The sequence below is a fragment of the Gekko japonicus genome, unplaced genomic scaffold (assembly GCF_001447785.1).
Source record: "Gekko japonicus isolate JY-2015 unplaced genomic scaffold, Gekko_japonicus_V1.1 scaffold698, whole genome shotgun sequence".
Taxonomy (NCBI): Eukaryota; Metazoa; Chordata; class Lepidosauria; order Squamata; family Gekkonidae; genus Gekko; species Gekko japonicus.
The window spans coordinates 476,777-493,524 of record NW_015168069.1 but is presented as its reverse complement, the minus strand read 5'-3'; the positions used below and the strand labels follow the sequence as shown (position 1 = coordinate 493,524).

Sequence of the window (16,748 nt, the reverse complement as noted above, 5' to 3'; positions counted from 1 at the left end):
AAGGCAACACCCACCGCTCAGGCTCCACTGGACTATTTTGGATTGCTAGCTATTGGAGGGGGGGAACGTGCAGAGCTGTCCTTGCAGAGGAGGGAGAGCTTGTACCTAAATAAAACTTGGTCTTAAAGGTGGTGCCACTGGACTGTTTTGGGTTGCTATGGTGGTGGTGGGGGGAGGCTCTGCAGCTTACCTGGCTGCTTCTTGCTCTGACTGAGGGCTGCTGGGAGCAGGGGGTGGGGCTTGTTGCATGTGCCCACCCCCTGGGCTCTTTCCTGCCGGAGCTCCGCTCCTGTGCGCTCCTGCAGGAAATGACCCCTGCAAGTAACTAACCACAGTGACCTGGCGTGGATTCTGAGATCTGACGAGGCAGGGCTAGCCATCCATAGCAGGGCCAGTGTTTCCCTAGATGACTTTAAAGAGCGAGGAACTCTTAAATCCCGAGCCTGGTCCAGTCTGGGCTGAACGTGACACAAAGACTGGGAGGCCTGAGAGTCTCCACCTGATCTCCATCGGAACCAGTAGCGTTTGCCAGTGCTAATTCTTTGGTGTTTTGCCATCCAGCCCCCTTGGAGGCAAATGCGCTTCTTCGCAGCAGTGGGGGGGAGGCCGCTATTTGTGTAACAGCGACGCTCTGCCTGCTGGCAACCCATCTGAGTTGTTCCAAGAGTGAGAAAGCTGAAAAGTGTTACCTTCATCTGCGGATTTTCTAGAAGCAAAAGTGATGTAAAGCAGACGCAACCAGGGGCCCTTTTTTAAAAATATATATTTTTATCTAAACATCAGAACAAATAGGGTAAACTATATACATCAGATCTGAATACTATCGACATAAGAAAGATATTAATATTAAGAAACAAATTTCTAAAAATAGTCTTCTGAGGAAAGGCTGAAAGAGTTGGGTCTGTTTAGCCTGGGAAGGAGAAGGCTTAGAGGGGACATGATTGCAGTCTTCAAGTATCTGAAGGGCTGCCATGTAGAAGATGGAGCGGATCTCTTCTCTCTTGCTCCGGATTGCAAGACTAGATCTAATGGGTTTGGAAATGACAAGGGAGTCATTACCGGCTAAATATCAGGAGAAACTTCCTAACTGTAAGAGTGGTTAAGCAGTGGAACAGACTGCCTCGGGAGGTGGCGGATGCTCCTTCGCTGGACGTTTTCAAGCGGAGGCTGGACAACCATCTTTCGGGTATGTTGTAGGGCTGTCTTTCGGCTCTGCTCCTGCAGAGTGCCGGGGGTTGGACTAGATGACCTGCAAGGTCCCTTCCAACTCTAACATTCTATGATGCTATAAATAGTCAAATACAATAACGTATACGATATCTATCTTAAAAGGTTATACGTAGCATTGGAATCTCCTCCTTTTCTGAGAGATAGTTTGTAATCGGTACCCAGACCATTTTAAATTTAACCAAAGTTTTGGGGGGAGGTCTGAAGATTGCTGCCCGTTGCACTGGACTGGACTGGAGCAGCTACCACTCCTCGGCCTCGTTTTGGTCACAAGTTAAAACCGCCACTTCAACATTTGGAGGGGTGCATTTTCGAAAAACATTTAACTTGTTTTTTAGGGGGGAGAGAGAGGTATGACAGAGAGTGCAGTGTACATTTCCGTCCCCCTGATGTTAAACGTATACGTACCGAAGAGAGTCAAGTGTCAGAATGTGTATCTATCCATCATTGCTTCTGCCCTGCCGGAAATGTTCTCTTTACTGGAGCCAGAAACTGTGACCTTACCCGTGTGCATGATTCAAAGGCTATATGGGGACAAGGTAAAACCACAGGTAGGAATAGCTGAATAATTACCTTTAGACCAACCTGAGAAACAAACCTTCCCCCAAGAGGCCAAACTCATTTAATGGTTCCTAAAAACTCAATCTTGCGGGTGTCAACGGTCACGCTTGATTATTTGCGGCAGTGTTTTATGAAGAAAGCAATAAGAATGCACGGGGCTTTTACAGAGGGGTGCGGGGGAACAATAAATGGGTTCAGTTTTTCCAGCAAAGTCCCTCTGGTAGAGCCAGGTACTGATGGTGCCTCGTGCCTTGGCTATTTAAAGCCGGGAGAGAGGAACTGTGCAAAATGCCTCCATGCTTTCTGCTGCAAGGGGGAAAAACCTGACAGAAATAGGATTCTTTGCAAGAGAGAGGGCTGCAGCACTCATTGGTCCAAGAATAGTCCTGTGCTCGTAACCTGTTTCAGCACACCCTGAGATTCTTCGGAAGCTTACCAGTCATTCTTCAGTCATTTATTTATTTAAAACATTTATCTGCCGCCTTTCTTCCTTACAGAACCCAAGGCGGCTCACAGACGTAGATTTAAAAAAAAATCCATCACATAAAATACATTCAGAACATAAAAACAAAATCTAAAGTCTCTACTGCTAACCAAGGTAAAAGGTAAAGGCGTCCCTTGCTCGAAAGCCAGTCGAGTCCGACTCTAGGGTTGCGGTGCTCATCTCCGTTTCAAAGCCGAAGAGCCAGCGCTGTCCGAAGACGTGTCCGTGGTCATGTGGCCGGCATGACTAGACACCAAGGCGCACGGAACGCTGTGACCTTCCCACTGAAGTGCTACCTATTTATTTACTTGCAAGTTCTTGCTTTTGAACTGCTAGGTTGGCAGGAGCTGGAACTAGAGACGGGAGCTCACTCCGTCATGCGGCACCCAGGTCTCGAACTGCTGAACTACCGACCTTCCACAGGCTGCAGTTCAGCATCTTAACCACTTGAGCCACCGCAGCTCCAAACACTGCTAACCAAACACAGTCCTAAATAAACCCATCTTCAACTGTCTCCTGAAGGTCGAACGTGAGGGGGCCAGGTGCGCACACACACATGCCCCGGGAAGGCTGCACCAAAACTGTGCGGCTGCCACTGAAAAGGCCGTCTCTTGTATACCCACCACATGCGCTTCTTTGATTGGCGAGACAGGCAGGAGTCGTCTGTTACATTTTTTTCGGGAGGGCAGCCATTGTTGGTTTGCAGTAGGAGTGCTCTAGTGGCACCCTGGAGGCCAACAAGAATTTGGCGGTATGAGCTTTTGAGAGTCAGTGACTTTCAAAATCTTGTTGGTCTCTAAGGTGGTACTGGACAGTCTAGCTCTGTCACATTTTTAATATTTTCTCAGAAGATCAGTAATGGCAGGCAGGCCTCTTGGGAAGGAAACATATGGAACAGGTGCAGGATAGCGATGGGCACGAACTGGCTCACGAGCCAAAATTCAACATGAACTTGTGCAGGTTTGGAGCCCCCAAACCGATGTTCGGGGAAGGCGCCTTCCCCGAACATTTACCGGACTTTGGTCCGGTTTGGTTCGGCTGTTCGGGGCTTCGAAGCGGAGGGAAGCGAAACGGACTGGTGAAATGACTGCAAGCGATTTAACCCTTCCTGGACAATCCCACACACACACCTTTGTAAAGGGGGAACTGAACCGGCTCAGTTCACGTGGGGGCCTTCCGGCTTGGTTCGGTTCGGGGTTCGGATCGGGGGCCACCCCAAATCAAACTGGTGTTTTTTTAGGTCCGTGTCTATCCCTAATGTAGGAGAGTCTCCAGCATGTCAAGGCCCGTCCTCTTGGTTGGCCCAAGCAACAGGCAAGGTCTGGCCAGTGTTCAATGTGAACTGAACATGGGCCTCAAACATGGCCCAGAATCCTCTGCTCTGTACAAGGCTTCTGCAGCAGGAGGCACTTTGCTCTGGAAAGGTGTTCCGCAAAGGTAGACAGCTTTTGCAGGCCAAGCACCAGTACAATCATTCCCCAAAGAAATGAAGTGCAAATCTCTCTTAACGACACCTTGACAGGGTTCCGGCACGTCTCTGTGTCCCAGTGCATGAATGGAGATGGTGTCAGAGTGCTTGGTGGATAGAATAGAACCCATTTGGTCTTTCTGGCATGACTGTAGTAAGAGTTGGATGTTAGGGCACATGTAGACCTGGAGACAAGAGCTCTGGAGCAATGCTCCCTCTTAGCTGTGGAGTCTTGTGACCAAAAATTCTACTTTGTGGGTTACCGGCGTTAAAGTTGTGAGTGGGCGATTTGGCTACTGCATCAATCAGTTTGCTCTGGAGCCCTCCCTCCTGAGCCAAGACAAAAATGTGTGAGCCGGAGGCTAAAGAACTGTGAGCTAGCTCACACTAACTCAGCTCAGAGGGAACGCTGCTCTGGAGTCCCTTGTCAGCAAATAATTTTACTCAGGGGTCATTTTTGCAAAATTTTTTGGCAAAAGTTCATTTTCTGTTGGTATATCTGATTTCTTGCAGTACTTAGCATAAAGAATTCTTGCCGCCGTAACCATATGTATAATTAAGTGCTTAACTTTCTTATCTTTTACATCCGGCATAATATTAAGCAAAAACATTTCAGGTTTGAATGGTAGTGGTATTAGACATGTTTTTGGTAACGTTTCATGATCAGATACGACTGCTCTTGCGTTCTTATCTCTCGAGTCCCTTTGCTGTAGCCATCCTTCTCTCTGTGCCCTTCCCTTTCCTCTGGTTCAGCCACTGGAAGGGTGCTGGGTTTTGCCCTGGGTTTTGCTGAACCCTTACCAAAGGTCTTGTGTAGTCTGAACGGCACTCTTCCATAATTTCTCAGTAGATTCTAGGGTAGGGTTGCCAAGTGTAAATTCCTCCAGAGCGGGGGACTCCCGTCCGGCGTCTAAAGCGTGCATGCGTGCCGCACACACATCACCTGGAAGTGACGTGACGACGCCGGGCACGCTGGGGGCGGGGCCACGACCATCTGAGGGAAAACCATAGAGTTTTCCCTCGGATGACCGTGGCCCCGCCCCCAGTGTGTCCGGCGTGATCGCGTTACTTCCGGGTGACGCACACGTCGGGGTGGGGTTTCCCCTGGGGCCCGATCCACCAGCGGTGGGGAACGGGCCTCTGGGGCGGGGGTTTCCCCGCCCTCCGGGGGGACTTAGCAAGCCTATTCTAGGGATCATTTCTCAATAAATTCTAGGGATGCCATAGGGGGGGAAATAATTAGCCCGTGAGACCATCCTGAAGTATCTGACCTGCTCAGTATCAGTTGAGTGGGTTATCTGGCCTGATCATTTCAATCCCTGCATCTTCCCGAGACTCTTAAATCAATGGGTTATTTATTAGCTATTGAAAAGTGTAGGTTGTGGATATAGAGAAATATTTGGCCCAGTCTTACACTCTCAACCTAACTTATCTCATAGGGTTGTTGTGAGAAAAAAATGGAGGAGACCAGTGTCAGCTGGGGAGAAAGGCAAGGTGTAACTAACGGGAATAATGAAAAAGAAAAATCGGGTTTCTGGGGAATCACTCGTGGTCCGAGCACAGCATTCCAAGGGATTTCGGAGTGCCCCCGACAGGATTGCTGCTGCCGCTGCCACCAGGTGACCGCTTGACTACTACTCTCATCAGCTTTGGTCAAAGGGCCTAGTTCTCTACCCTGGAGGGCTATCCACTTCTGCAGGGGCAATATCAGGGAGGTGGCTCACAAGGCCGTCCCGGCTCCCATCTTCTCCCCTGACTGGGATTTTCCGCCACTCAGCTTTTCCGGTTCTGCTTGAGCTCCTTGCTGACGAGTGCTAATCGTGAAATGCCAAGCGAGGGTCTGGTTGGAGTCGTCCCCCCCCCCCTTACATATTAAACATTCTGAACTTGTCCTTTTGCTCATAGATTGTGCATAATTAATAATTAAACAGCTTCCGTTGTAATGGGTTGACCTTCCTGAACTGTTCATTATTCACAAGGCAAAGGCATCACTCAAAACACAGGCGACCGCCGCCCCCCCCCCACACACACACACACACCGGCTTACCCTTCTCTGTTCTCAGGCTGTGGGTATACAAATCCATTTGGTCTGAATCTTTTTCCCCCCCTTGGTTCGGGGCTGGGTCCACCTCTGGGCTTGTCCCTTCCCAGCCCTTTAAAAAGAAGGGGGGAATCAAAAGGAAGCGATGCTCCTTTTTGGAGAGCGCCGTGTGCTAGGGATTTTATTTATTTGTTTGTTTGTTCGACTTATCTCCCAGCCTCCCCGCCAAAGTAGGACCTTTAGGAAAAACTACTGTGGCGTTCCTAATGCTTTTTAAAAGTTGTCCCTTTTGTGTGTTTCTCTTGTCCTCCACGGCGATGCGAAATCCCAAGTTCAGATATTGCCTTGTCGACAGATCGGGTGGCCTTTGGCAAAACTGGTGTTGTTGAAGGAACACGCTGCCCTTCTCAGACAGTTCCCACAAAGGTGAGGGTGGGGTGGAGGGAATGTAGTCTTCCCCATCCAGAGTTGCTGCAGAGTGAGCATTCTGGGGTCTCCAAAGCTTTTATAGTGGAGTGTCAGCTGACTGGCTTTGTCCAATAGGAAGCTTTGGTGCTGTGTGGCTCATCTTGCAGGTCCCTCCTTCGGGCTCCAGACAGAACTTGCTTAGGCTGCATCCTCAAGACGCCAGTTCTAAACCCGCACTGGGCTAGTGTCACAATTGCCTGGCATAATACATCAGCCTACTTTACACAGGTATTATCTTGATAACGTATGTGAAATATTTGTATTATTTGAGAAGTTGCATTTATATACCGAAACCGTCTCCTGTTGACGCCTTTTGCCGGCGAGCGACAGAATGCCAGCAGTACCCTCCGCCGCTTGTTCATCTGCGTTAGTTCAAAGCCGCCCTTCCCGCGCAGCAGAATTCACAAACTGTGCATCAAACGCGAACCCTCAGAATACTGTCGCCGTTTCCTCTTCAGTTACTTTTGATTTAATTGTATTTTGCTGCAATTTCCGATTGTTTGAATTGGAAACAAAGCCTTAATAAGAGTTCTAGTTAATTTTCTGTCTTGTAATTACCACTCTCATTTTTCTGATAATTGGCTGCCGCAATTATATGTATATTTACTAATCACGTCAGCAGCTCGCCGGCCCCGTCTTTCCTGCCGCCATTGATAATGACGTGCACGCGGGGTATTGCGGAGGTGCTTCTGTCATCATCGCCGTCGTCTCCTTTTTCTTTTTTCTAAAAAAGAAAAAATTCTCCCCCCACCCCACCCAACACCACATCAAAGCTATTTCCCTCGCAACCCCTCCGTAATGAACGCCACACATGCATTTGACACAGTTGTGTGCGAGAGAAATTGTTTGGCTCCCGCCAAATGCTGCACGCTCCCGCGTTTCTTGCCTGCAGCACTGGAAGGTTGTATGGGATGATGTATGGCTCTCGCAAATGGCCAAAGCGCTCCAAAGCACTACGAGATTAAAATAAGTCATTCCTTTGTTAATTTAAATAGGTGCAGGTTTTTTTTTATAGCAAATGAGAATAGATGAGAAGAGAGTCATTTGCAGCTGACTCCTGTTTTATCGTGGCTCTCTTGTTCCAACTGTAGGTCTAATGAGATGACTGTTAAAGTACTCCGCAGTGCAATTTCATTACATCCTGAGCAGTTACACTATAAACACTGGCAAATCTCTCTGTCATTCTTGGGGGGGGGTTGTGCAGGGGGGAGGGAAGGTCCTCAATTTGCAAATCCCTCCTTTTGCCAATGGAATACTCCTCCCTGAAGTGATCGTTTCTTGCATTTTTAAAACATTTGTGTGTGTGTGTGTGTGTGTGTGTGTGTGTGTGTGTGTGTAGGCAGCTTTTTTTTTTGACAGATTTTTCGTTAATTGGACTCCACTCACAATTTTCTAATTCCCCCCCTTACATTCTCTTTCCAGCCCCATCCCACCTCTCCCCTTTAAATCTAACAAGATTTGGGACTGCTAAGTGTAAATAAATAGCAACTATGATGCAGGAAGCAAAGGTCGGCGCAAGAATAATTTCCTAGCTCTTTGTTAATTACAAGACCATTTGGGTGTTACTTAAATAATCATTAATTTCTCATTTACACTCTCCCTACCTTCTTTTCTGCCCCGTGGCTATCCTTGTCCCTTTCTTACCTCCCCTCGGTCTTTTTTCCACTTTTTTTTTTTACCCATTGTATAACACTCATTACTTCTAAATGCAGGATTCTTAACACGTCCCTGAGACTACCCCTTACCATTTTTTTTGGGGGGGGGGAATGTCCCCCCACCCCCACAGCCTCTTTTTTAAAAAATCAGTCTCATGACTTGTTTTCCCGTCTAGAAGCAGCTACACAATTGACAAAACGGAACTCACACTTTCTGATTTTTTTTGTCTCCCTTTCCTCTCTCTCTCTCTCCTTCCTTCTCTCTTCCTGACCTCCCCCCCCCTCCTTTCTCCTCTCCCCCCAATCCGAACCCAATTGCAGGAATCGCCTGTCCTTCCGGTTGGGGAGTTCTCCGAGCCGTTTGTACACTTCATCACTCAATGGTAAGCTTCATTTGCAAACGTTCCGTGCCCTCGATGTAAATGATACATGCCATTAACTCCACAGTACCACAGGACCTTCTGGCTTCCTCTGTATCCTTCCAGAGACGCCGGGGACTTGGGAGGCCTTGGGCAGTTGGGCCAGGGAAAGCCGAGCAAACTGTTTAAATTATGTAAACGTTATTTACACAAAGGGTCATAAAAGTACTTCGGAGGGGGGATTTTTACCCCCCTACCCTTGTTTTAATAAATGATTGGGGGGGGAATCGAGGTGTATTCTCGAGGAACTTGCTTATGTGTGGGTTCGGTTTTGGTTATTGTGGTATTTTAAATCGTTGGAAGAGGAATGACAGCTAATCATATTTATAGCCATTATTCAGCCATTTTTAATATTTTAAAAAACATCTCTCCTTTTAGCACGGGCTAAACCGCGTGCTTGATTGATTTGTTGGCGTTCCATTTAGAACTGGTTTTATGAGGTTCCTCTTTGAGTGTTGGCGGGCACGTTATTTTTAAACTGTACCGTAGGGCAAGTTGGGTTGCTTCTACGTAAGCCGCCTTGTTTGATAGGCCGATTAATTGGAGGAAAAGAATTTTAAAGGAATCTGTTTTAAAGAAGGGATCTCCTGGGCACCAAAAGGTTAAAGATCTATAGGCAGCCTATTATAGTGAACAGGGAAGGAGCTATTTGAAGGTCACGTTTTATGTAAAAAAAAAATAATAATATGCAAGCACTAAAGTGATAAAACAAAGATTGAACTTTGGGAACAGAGAGCAATTCCCCCCCCCTTTTTTTTTTTTACCAAAATGAGAACTTGGATCAAATTGAGAAATTCGAGTCATTTAGCACAGGGGAAGAGGGTTGTATTGTAATTGGAGGGATATCAGATTATGGCTGCCCAGTCCTTTCACTTTTAGTCAGACTAAGCTCTGGTCCTTTGGAAGGGAGGGCTAGAAAGCATTTTCTTCCTCAAGCTTAGTGAAGAAAAGTGCTCAGTACCGTGCAGGATTGGGTTTCCGACAGTGCTGATAAGATGACGTGTGTGTGAAAATATATTGATGTGCACATTCAACACGGGGACCTTAGAAGGTGCCCCATCATTCCTTGGTTCTAATCCCACCTTTCTTTGAAAGCAAAAAAGAAGTTTTTTATTAGAGTCAGCGGAACCTACTTCCGAGAAGGTGACCTAAGACTGTTATCTACGAGGGTGAATTGTGTCGTTAGGCTAAGCCGATGCAGGCTGGAAGCCGATGTGAGAGAGCCTTTCCCTGGGAATGTCCCAAAGGGCAGCGTTCTGATAAAAGAATTAACAGTGTGACTTTCCAGTTAATTGAAATAATAAATACAAAGGTTTATGTTTATTATAAGACTGATCCACTTTCGGGTAGATTAGGTTTTTACGCCGCAGTCATAATTGTTGGCGATCTGTCCCGCTCTTGAAAAGTGAGGTACAGGGGACGGCACCTTTCTGTCCGTGCCCAGAGATTAATCGGAGAGCGTATCGTTTTTATATTTTTTTAATTGAGGCAGTAGGAGGGCTAACCTCTATAGAAATGTCCACAGATGTCAGGCTGAAGCGTGAATGATGGCAGATAATAGCCTTGTTCTCCCACGAGATCCGGCTACTTTGGAATGTCAGATTAAGAGTGTTGCCAAGGCGGCTTTGAACAGCTTGCGAGAATGCGGCCCGCGGATGGGCCGCGCACGGTTATTAGGGGAGTGATCCACAGGGTGTGTCGTTTCTGGTGGAAGTCGGAGCTGGCGTGGCATTTGCTCCTGGGTAGAACACACGCGCAGTGCAGCCACAACTCTTTCAAGGGGTGAGTGCAATCCGCATGCTCTTCCTTTGTAGCAAGCAGAATCCGATCCACAGGTGGCACCGTTCAGATTTCACTCTCCTCTTTTTTCCCCTTTCGTTTATTTATTTACAAAATTTATATCCCACCTTTCTACCTTGACAAGGGCCGCCAAAGCAGCTAATAGCTTTAACGTACAACATGATTTGAAAAACATCACCTTATAAAACCATTAAAATCAACTCCCCCTCCCAAACACAAATCATTAAAAGAATGAAAAAAGAGTTAAAAAAACCCCACCAGAGTTAAAATACCTACTAGACATAAAAACATTGTTTAGGAAGGAGGACTCGCTCATGGGGGGAATGCCGAACAAAGCAAAAAGAGTCTTCACCTGCTGGCAGAGGACAGCAACAGATAAAAGGAAGTCCTTCTTCACCCAAAGGGTGATTATAACACATGGAATTCACTGCCACAGGAGGTGGCGGCGGCTACAATCATGGACGTCTTCAAGAGGGAATTGGATAAGCATATGGAGCAGAGGTCCATCAGTGGCTCTTAGCCACAAGGTATAGATAAAATCAGTCTGGGGCAGGTGATGCTCTGTATTCTTGGTACCTGGGGGAGGCAAGAGTGGGAGGGCTTCTGGTGTCCTGGCCCCACTGCTGGACCTCCTGATGGCCCCTGGTATTTTTGGCCACTGTGTGACAGAGTGTTGGACTGGATGGGCCATTGGCCTGACCCAACATTGGCTTCTCTGTTACGTTCTTATGTCTGGGGCAAGTGATGCTCTGTATTCTTGGGGGGGGGGCAAGAGTGGGAGGGCTTCTAGTGTCCTGGCCCCACTGCTGGACCTCCTGGTGGCACCTGGTAATTTTGGGTCACTGTGTGACACCGAGTGTTGGATGGGCCATTGGCCTGACCCAACATTGGCTTCTCTCTGATGTTCTTAATGTTAACAGAAGGGGACAGATGGATCTCCCTGGGTTTCCAGGTTCCTACTTGTTTGTAAACAAAGATGGGGAAGGGATCTGTCCAAGCCAGGGCTGCTTCCAGGTCTGGGGGAGGTTGCTTGGGTAGAGAGGTCTTAAGGGGACCTCCCCTCCTCTGCCCCCCCACCAGCCCCCCCCCCCGCTCACACTTCCTTCTCCCGGGCAGCGCATGCAGCTGGGAGCACTGATGGTGGTGGAGCAAGTGGAGGGGGGGTGCTCAGAAGCAGTGGGCCCGGGGTCACAGCGGCTGCCCCACCTCAGGGTACACTGATGCCAGCCATGGGACGAATGCAGAGAGAACCCCCTCCTGCCTGAAGCCGCTGCTTACTTGCAATAGCGGACCTTCTAACAGAGAGAGGAACCCAAAGACTGGGCCCTGGAATAGACCTTGGCTTCAGCATCCCCTCGGTGGCCAACAGCATCCTTTGGACCATCAAGGGCTCATTCAACCGTGTGTTCAAACACAGTGATTTCTACGCCTGTGCCGACAAGAACTTTCAGCTCTTTACATTGGCCAGGCTGGAGAGTCTTCGGTGACAGCCATTTTGGTGTAGTGGTTAGAAGCTCAGAATCTAATCCGAGAGGACCGGGTTCTATTCCCCACTCCTCCACATGCAGCTGCTGGTGTGACCTTGGGTCAATCACAAGTTCTCTCAGAGCTGTTCTCTCACGAGCAGTTCTCAAAGGAGCTCTCTCAGCCCCACCAGCCTCACAGGGTGTCTGTCGTGGGGAAGGGAAAGGAGGTCATAAGCCGCTCTGAGACTCCTGGGTAGTGACGGGTGGGGTGTAAATCCAAGCTCTTCTTCTTTGGTCAGGGATCCCCAGCCTTTTTGAACCCGCAAGTGCCTTTGGAATCCTGACACAGCGTGGTGGGCACAGCCACAAAATGGCTGCTGCAGGGGGCAGAGCCAATGCTGCCATTGTGCTGTGGTGGTGGCAGCTGCTGCCAAAGCAACGTTTTTTAAAAATCTGCACAGCCGGTCAGTTCTCCAGTGACCAATCAGAAACTTTATTTAGTTATTTATTTTATTCGACTCATATCCCGCCCTCCCCACATGGCAAGGCTCAGGGTGAGTTACATCAGATTTGATAAAAACACAATATATACAAAATTAACACAATTAAAACACAAGTAAAATACCACAATGGCCTTCATCCGGTGCTGTTGTCATTGACATTAAAACCTTATCTCTGGTATGCAGTTCTGACCCGCTGAGGGGAGGCCCAGTAAAGAGGGAGGGACGGCCATCGCCTTGGTTAAAAGCCTGGCGGAAGAGCTCCGTCTTGCAGGCCCTGCAGAACTGTAAAAGGTCCCAACGTCCATCACCTTAGTTAAAAGCCTGGCAGAAGAGATCCATCTTACAAGCCCTGCAGAACTCTAAAAAGGTCCCGTAGGGCCCTGATCTCATATGGGAGCTCATTCCACCAGGTAGAGGCCAGGGCTGAAAAGGCCCTGGCCCTAGTCAAAGCGAGACGGATGTCCCAGGGGCCGGGGACCACCAGAAGATGCTGATTGGCAAAAGCCCCACCTGGACCCATTCACTTTCGTTTTATTTTTTTAACTAGGAGGAAAGGCGGGATTTGAATGTTTTAATACATAATAAATGTCCTTTGCCAGCCTTCCCTCAGAGGGAATAACGTACAAAAAACTGTATAAGAATTTACATTGTGATATAATGCTTGCAGCATTTTATTCCATTGAAGATAAGAATATAGACGAGAAACCTGAAGAAGGATTCGTAAACGGACTTATACTAGAAATCCGTTTGTCTGAGAATATACTGTAGTGTTTCATATGTACTGCCAAGCCTAAGATCGCATTCTATAATGTTATAGTTGTAAGTTTGCTGACAATTGATTTCTAAAAGCATTATATATAAATATCTACTTATAGTATATATGTATACACGGTGATTTATTGTTTTGCTAGTTCTAAGAACACTTGGCAGACACCAGGACAGGCGTTGGTGGGTGCCCAGGCGCCCACGGGCACCACGCATTGGGGACCACCGGGGTAAATGCAAGTTGGTGTGGGCTCAGTTCAACAACCACTGGGGGGGAACATTCTATTCTGGGCACGCAGACTGAATGGGGGGGGGAACGTTTTTTGAAGGGGAGCTCCAGCCAGGAGCTGTTGAGCTGGAATCAGTATGTGGCTTTGGTACTCTCGGCCTTGGCCTAAGCAGAGGCTGGGGACAGCCTCTGTCTCACTGCAGTGAGTAATTATCTGCCCATTCATCTTGGTCTGCCAGTTCCTTGGCTATCAGGAGTGGATTGTTTGTCCTTCCAACCAGATCTGTTTTCAGGGGTACTCCCAACTGCAGTGCAAGAATGGAAGTGTGTGCATGGTGGGCTTTCTGGTCTCTGTGTCACAACCCCCCTTCCCCCCTCCTCCTGCTTATGTGTTTTGTGCATATTAACATCTGCCAATTGAGCCTGACACTTCATGCATCTGAAGAAGTGGACTCTGGCTTACGAGAGTTCGTGCAACAATCAACGCATTACGTGCTCAGAGGGCTACAGGCCTCTCTTGTTTTGGCTGTGACCATCTGACCTGACGGCCCCTCTGGAATTCATCACAAGTGGGGGGGGGCATAATTTGGGCAAGCTGCAGTATGAGAGCTAAGAGTGTGAGTTGTGTGAGCCTGTGGCTCTCGCCCGGCTCCTATTCTCTCAGCCCACTCTCCCATTCACAATCAGGCAAGTAATAATTCTGCCTTTTTTCTATCTATTTATTTATTTATTTCGATTTATATCCTGCCTTGCCTGCACAGGCAGGCTCAGAGCAACATACAGCAGTTTAAAATACAATAAAACACAAATAAATACAATACCATCAAATTTCAAATTACAAATAAATGACATAAGGTGAAGTTGAATACAGATGGCAAATTTCTATAAGGTGGTCCAGTGTAGTTTGGGCGGTGTCCAAAGTTGTTCTGAATGCCATTAACGTGAGGGCCGTAACAGTTCCGTTTTTAATAGCTCAATCATCAGTGGCAGCTCCTAATCGAAGGCCTGGTGAAAGAGCTCCATTTTACAGGCCCTGCAGAACTGTAACAAGTCCCACAGGGCCCTGATGTCTTCCAGGAGCTCATTCCACCAGTGTGAAGCCGCCACTGAGAAGGCCCTCGATATGGTGACGGATCTTTTGGGCCAGCACCCATTTCTAGACCTGCTGGAAGGACAGCAAAAGTGTTTGAAGGGGGGCGGGGCGTCGGTCTAACTCATGACGGACGTCTATTGAGTGTTCTCTGAGAGACCCCTTCCTTTCCCCACCAAAAGACAAAACAACGAAAACTATTTCCTATCTTTAAAACTAAAGGAGATTGACTGGATCGCATACTGGATCCCCAGAAACGAACATTAAACAATTCAAAGCAAGATTTTAGTGCAAAAAAAAGTGATAAAGTGGCAAAGAATGAAATCCAAGATGGCGACCGGAACAAAAATAACGACGGAAAAAAGCTCACCACTTACTAAACAAGATCTTATGGATATCCTAAAACTCTTTAAAACAGAAATTTTAGAAAACATCAACTCTGCACTCAAGCCAGTGTCTGAGCAATTAGAAGCTTTACAGACATCAATGCAGAAAGTAGCACTAACAGCAGATACTGCTTTAGAAGCAGCTACAGCCACCAATGAAGACATCAGAAATCTCCAAGACTCTGAAACATGGGCAAGAGAAAGGATTCTCCTCCTTGAGCACAGAACCCGCGAGAAATTTATTAAATTCAGAGGATTCCCGGAACAAGCAGAGAAAGACGAAGATCTCACCACATTTTTAACAAACTGGCTGACGAAGACGATAACCTTTGAAGACGGAGTAGCCCCAGTGCTTGTAAGGGCATATCGCATATGACCAATCTCTACAGAGGCGCGCAGAGGGCCAAGAGACATTATAACAGAATTTTTAGATCTAAAAATGAAGAATAAAATCCTTCAAGAAGCCGGAAAATTTTAAATTCAACGGAAAAGATGTCTACGCATTCCCTGACGTCCCTCCAGAAGCACTCCAAATCAGAAGAAACCTCAAACAGATCACTGCATGTCTCAACGAGGCAAAAATTAAATACAGATGGCTGCAAACAGGATCCCTACAAGTGCGAAGACAAGGAGTAACATACCAAGCTGACGACATGGAAACAGGGGAAGCCCTCCTGAAAGCTTTAGGTCTGAACCTACAACCAGATATGGAAGTTCATCTTCATAGGAAAAGAAAAAGAGCTAATCAAACCACACCACACAAATGGAGCAGAATCCCTACCAGGAGACGAATCAACTTATAAGCCATTCACAACAAAGAGTGCAAGTAGAGCTTAAGAGTACTTTTACAGCCATATGGCATTCAAAGTAATATTAATGTCCTAGCTCATAATCTTGATAGGAAATATAACAAACAGGCGGGAAGGCGGGAGCACTCAGTGGAACAGTTATGGTTCCCACAACGAGGTTATGGGTATGTTTGTATTCTTTAGTAAGTTTTATGACAGTAATCCTTTTCAGAAAGCCCGAGAGGCTTGGCATGGATTGTAGATCCACTCCCAGGATTCACTGCACAATGGGTAGGGGGGAGGAGGGAGGGGAAGAGGATTATTTTGTATTATTGTTCATTGAAGTGGATGATAGACTATATGACAATGTGGAGAGTAAGTACTGTTCACCGGATGGCAGGTGTTAAGATATTTTGTTGGATATTTAGGTTAATAGCATATTCTAGTATAGGGAATATTGTGTTCTCCAATCTGAAAAGTAAAAAAACCCTAGACAAAGTTCAACATTACAAAACTTTCATTCAACAAATATTTCAAAATAAGAACACCCCAGACATCATGTTGTTTAGAAATGTAAAGGTTAACATAACAACGACTAACGCCAAATCACAACACACAAAATGGATGATGTAAATGTAATAACTTTAAATTGCAGAGGAGTTAATAACAAGATCAAGGCTAAACGTATAGCAAAAGACCTACAACATCAGAAAATAAACATTGCAATGCTACAAGAAACCTATATTAAAAAAGGAAACAAGGTCTTACCACTTAATTGGTTCACAACACAATATTTAGCCTATGGGTCATCAAAATCCAGAGGGGTGGCTATTTTAATCTCATCATCTACCAACTTCAAATTTGAAAACTGCGAAAAAGATGACCAAGGTTGATATATTTTTATTAACGAATCACCAATAACGATAGCCTCCATTTATGCTCCCAACAAAAACCAATGCAAATTTTTAAATGAAACTTTTAATAAATTAGATAAATTTCATACAGGTCCAATTCTGCTAGGAGGCGACCTGAATTATTTAATGGATATCTACTTAGACAAATCATCCTCCAGAAACCCAAGTAAGAACGGCGGAAACATTTCTCAATCGCCAAACCAACTCAAAACTATTTTACAAAAATATGATTTACACGATATATGGAGAATGCAACACAGCACAGAAAGAGATTATACATTTTTCTCACAACGGCACAGAACACACACAAGAATAGATTACTTACTGGTTTCAAAACAATTACTTATAAGAAGTAATACAACCACCATCGGATTGCAAAAATGGTCAGACCATGTTCCTGTGCAATGTACTATTAAAGGCAGTAACAAAATCACAAAGAAACATAACTGGAGATTTAATAAACTTTTATTGCATGAGCCTAAAA

The 16,748-nt window shown here is 46.5% G+C and overlaps 1 protein-coding gene across 1 annotated transcript in view; it reads left to right on the top strand.

Annotated features, from left to right (window-relative positions):
• Positions 1-16,748, top strand: part of MAP2K5 (mitogen-activated protein kinase kinase 5) — a 236,163-nt gene that overhangs the window by 181,670 nt on the left and 37,745 nt on the right. The window contains exon 19 of the mRNA XM_015414599.1: positions 8,226-8,287. Coding sequence (XP_015270085.1) covers positions 8,226-8,287 — 62 coding nt within the window. The remainder of the gene's footprint in view (positions 1-8,225; positions 8,288-16,748) is intronic.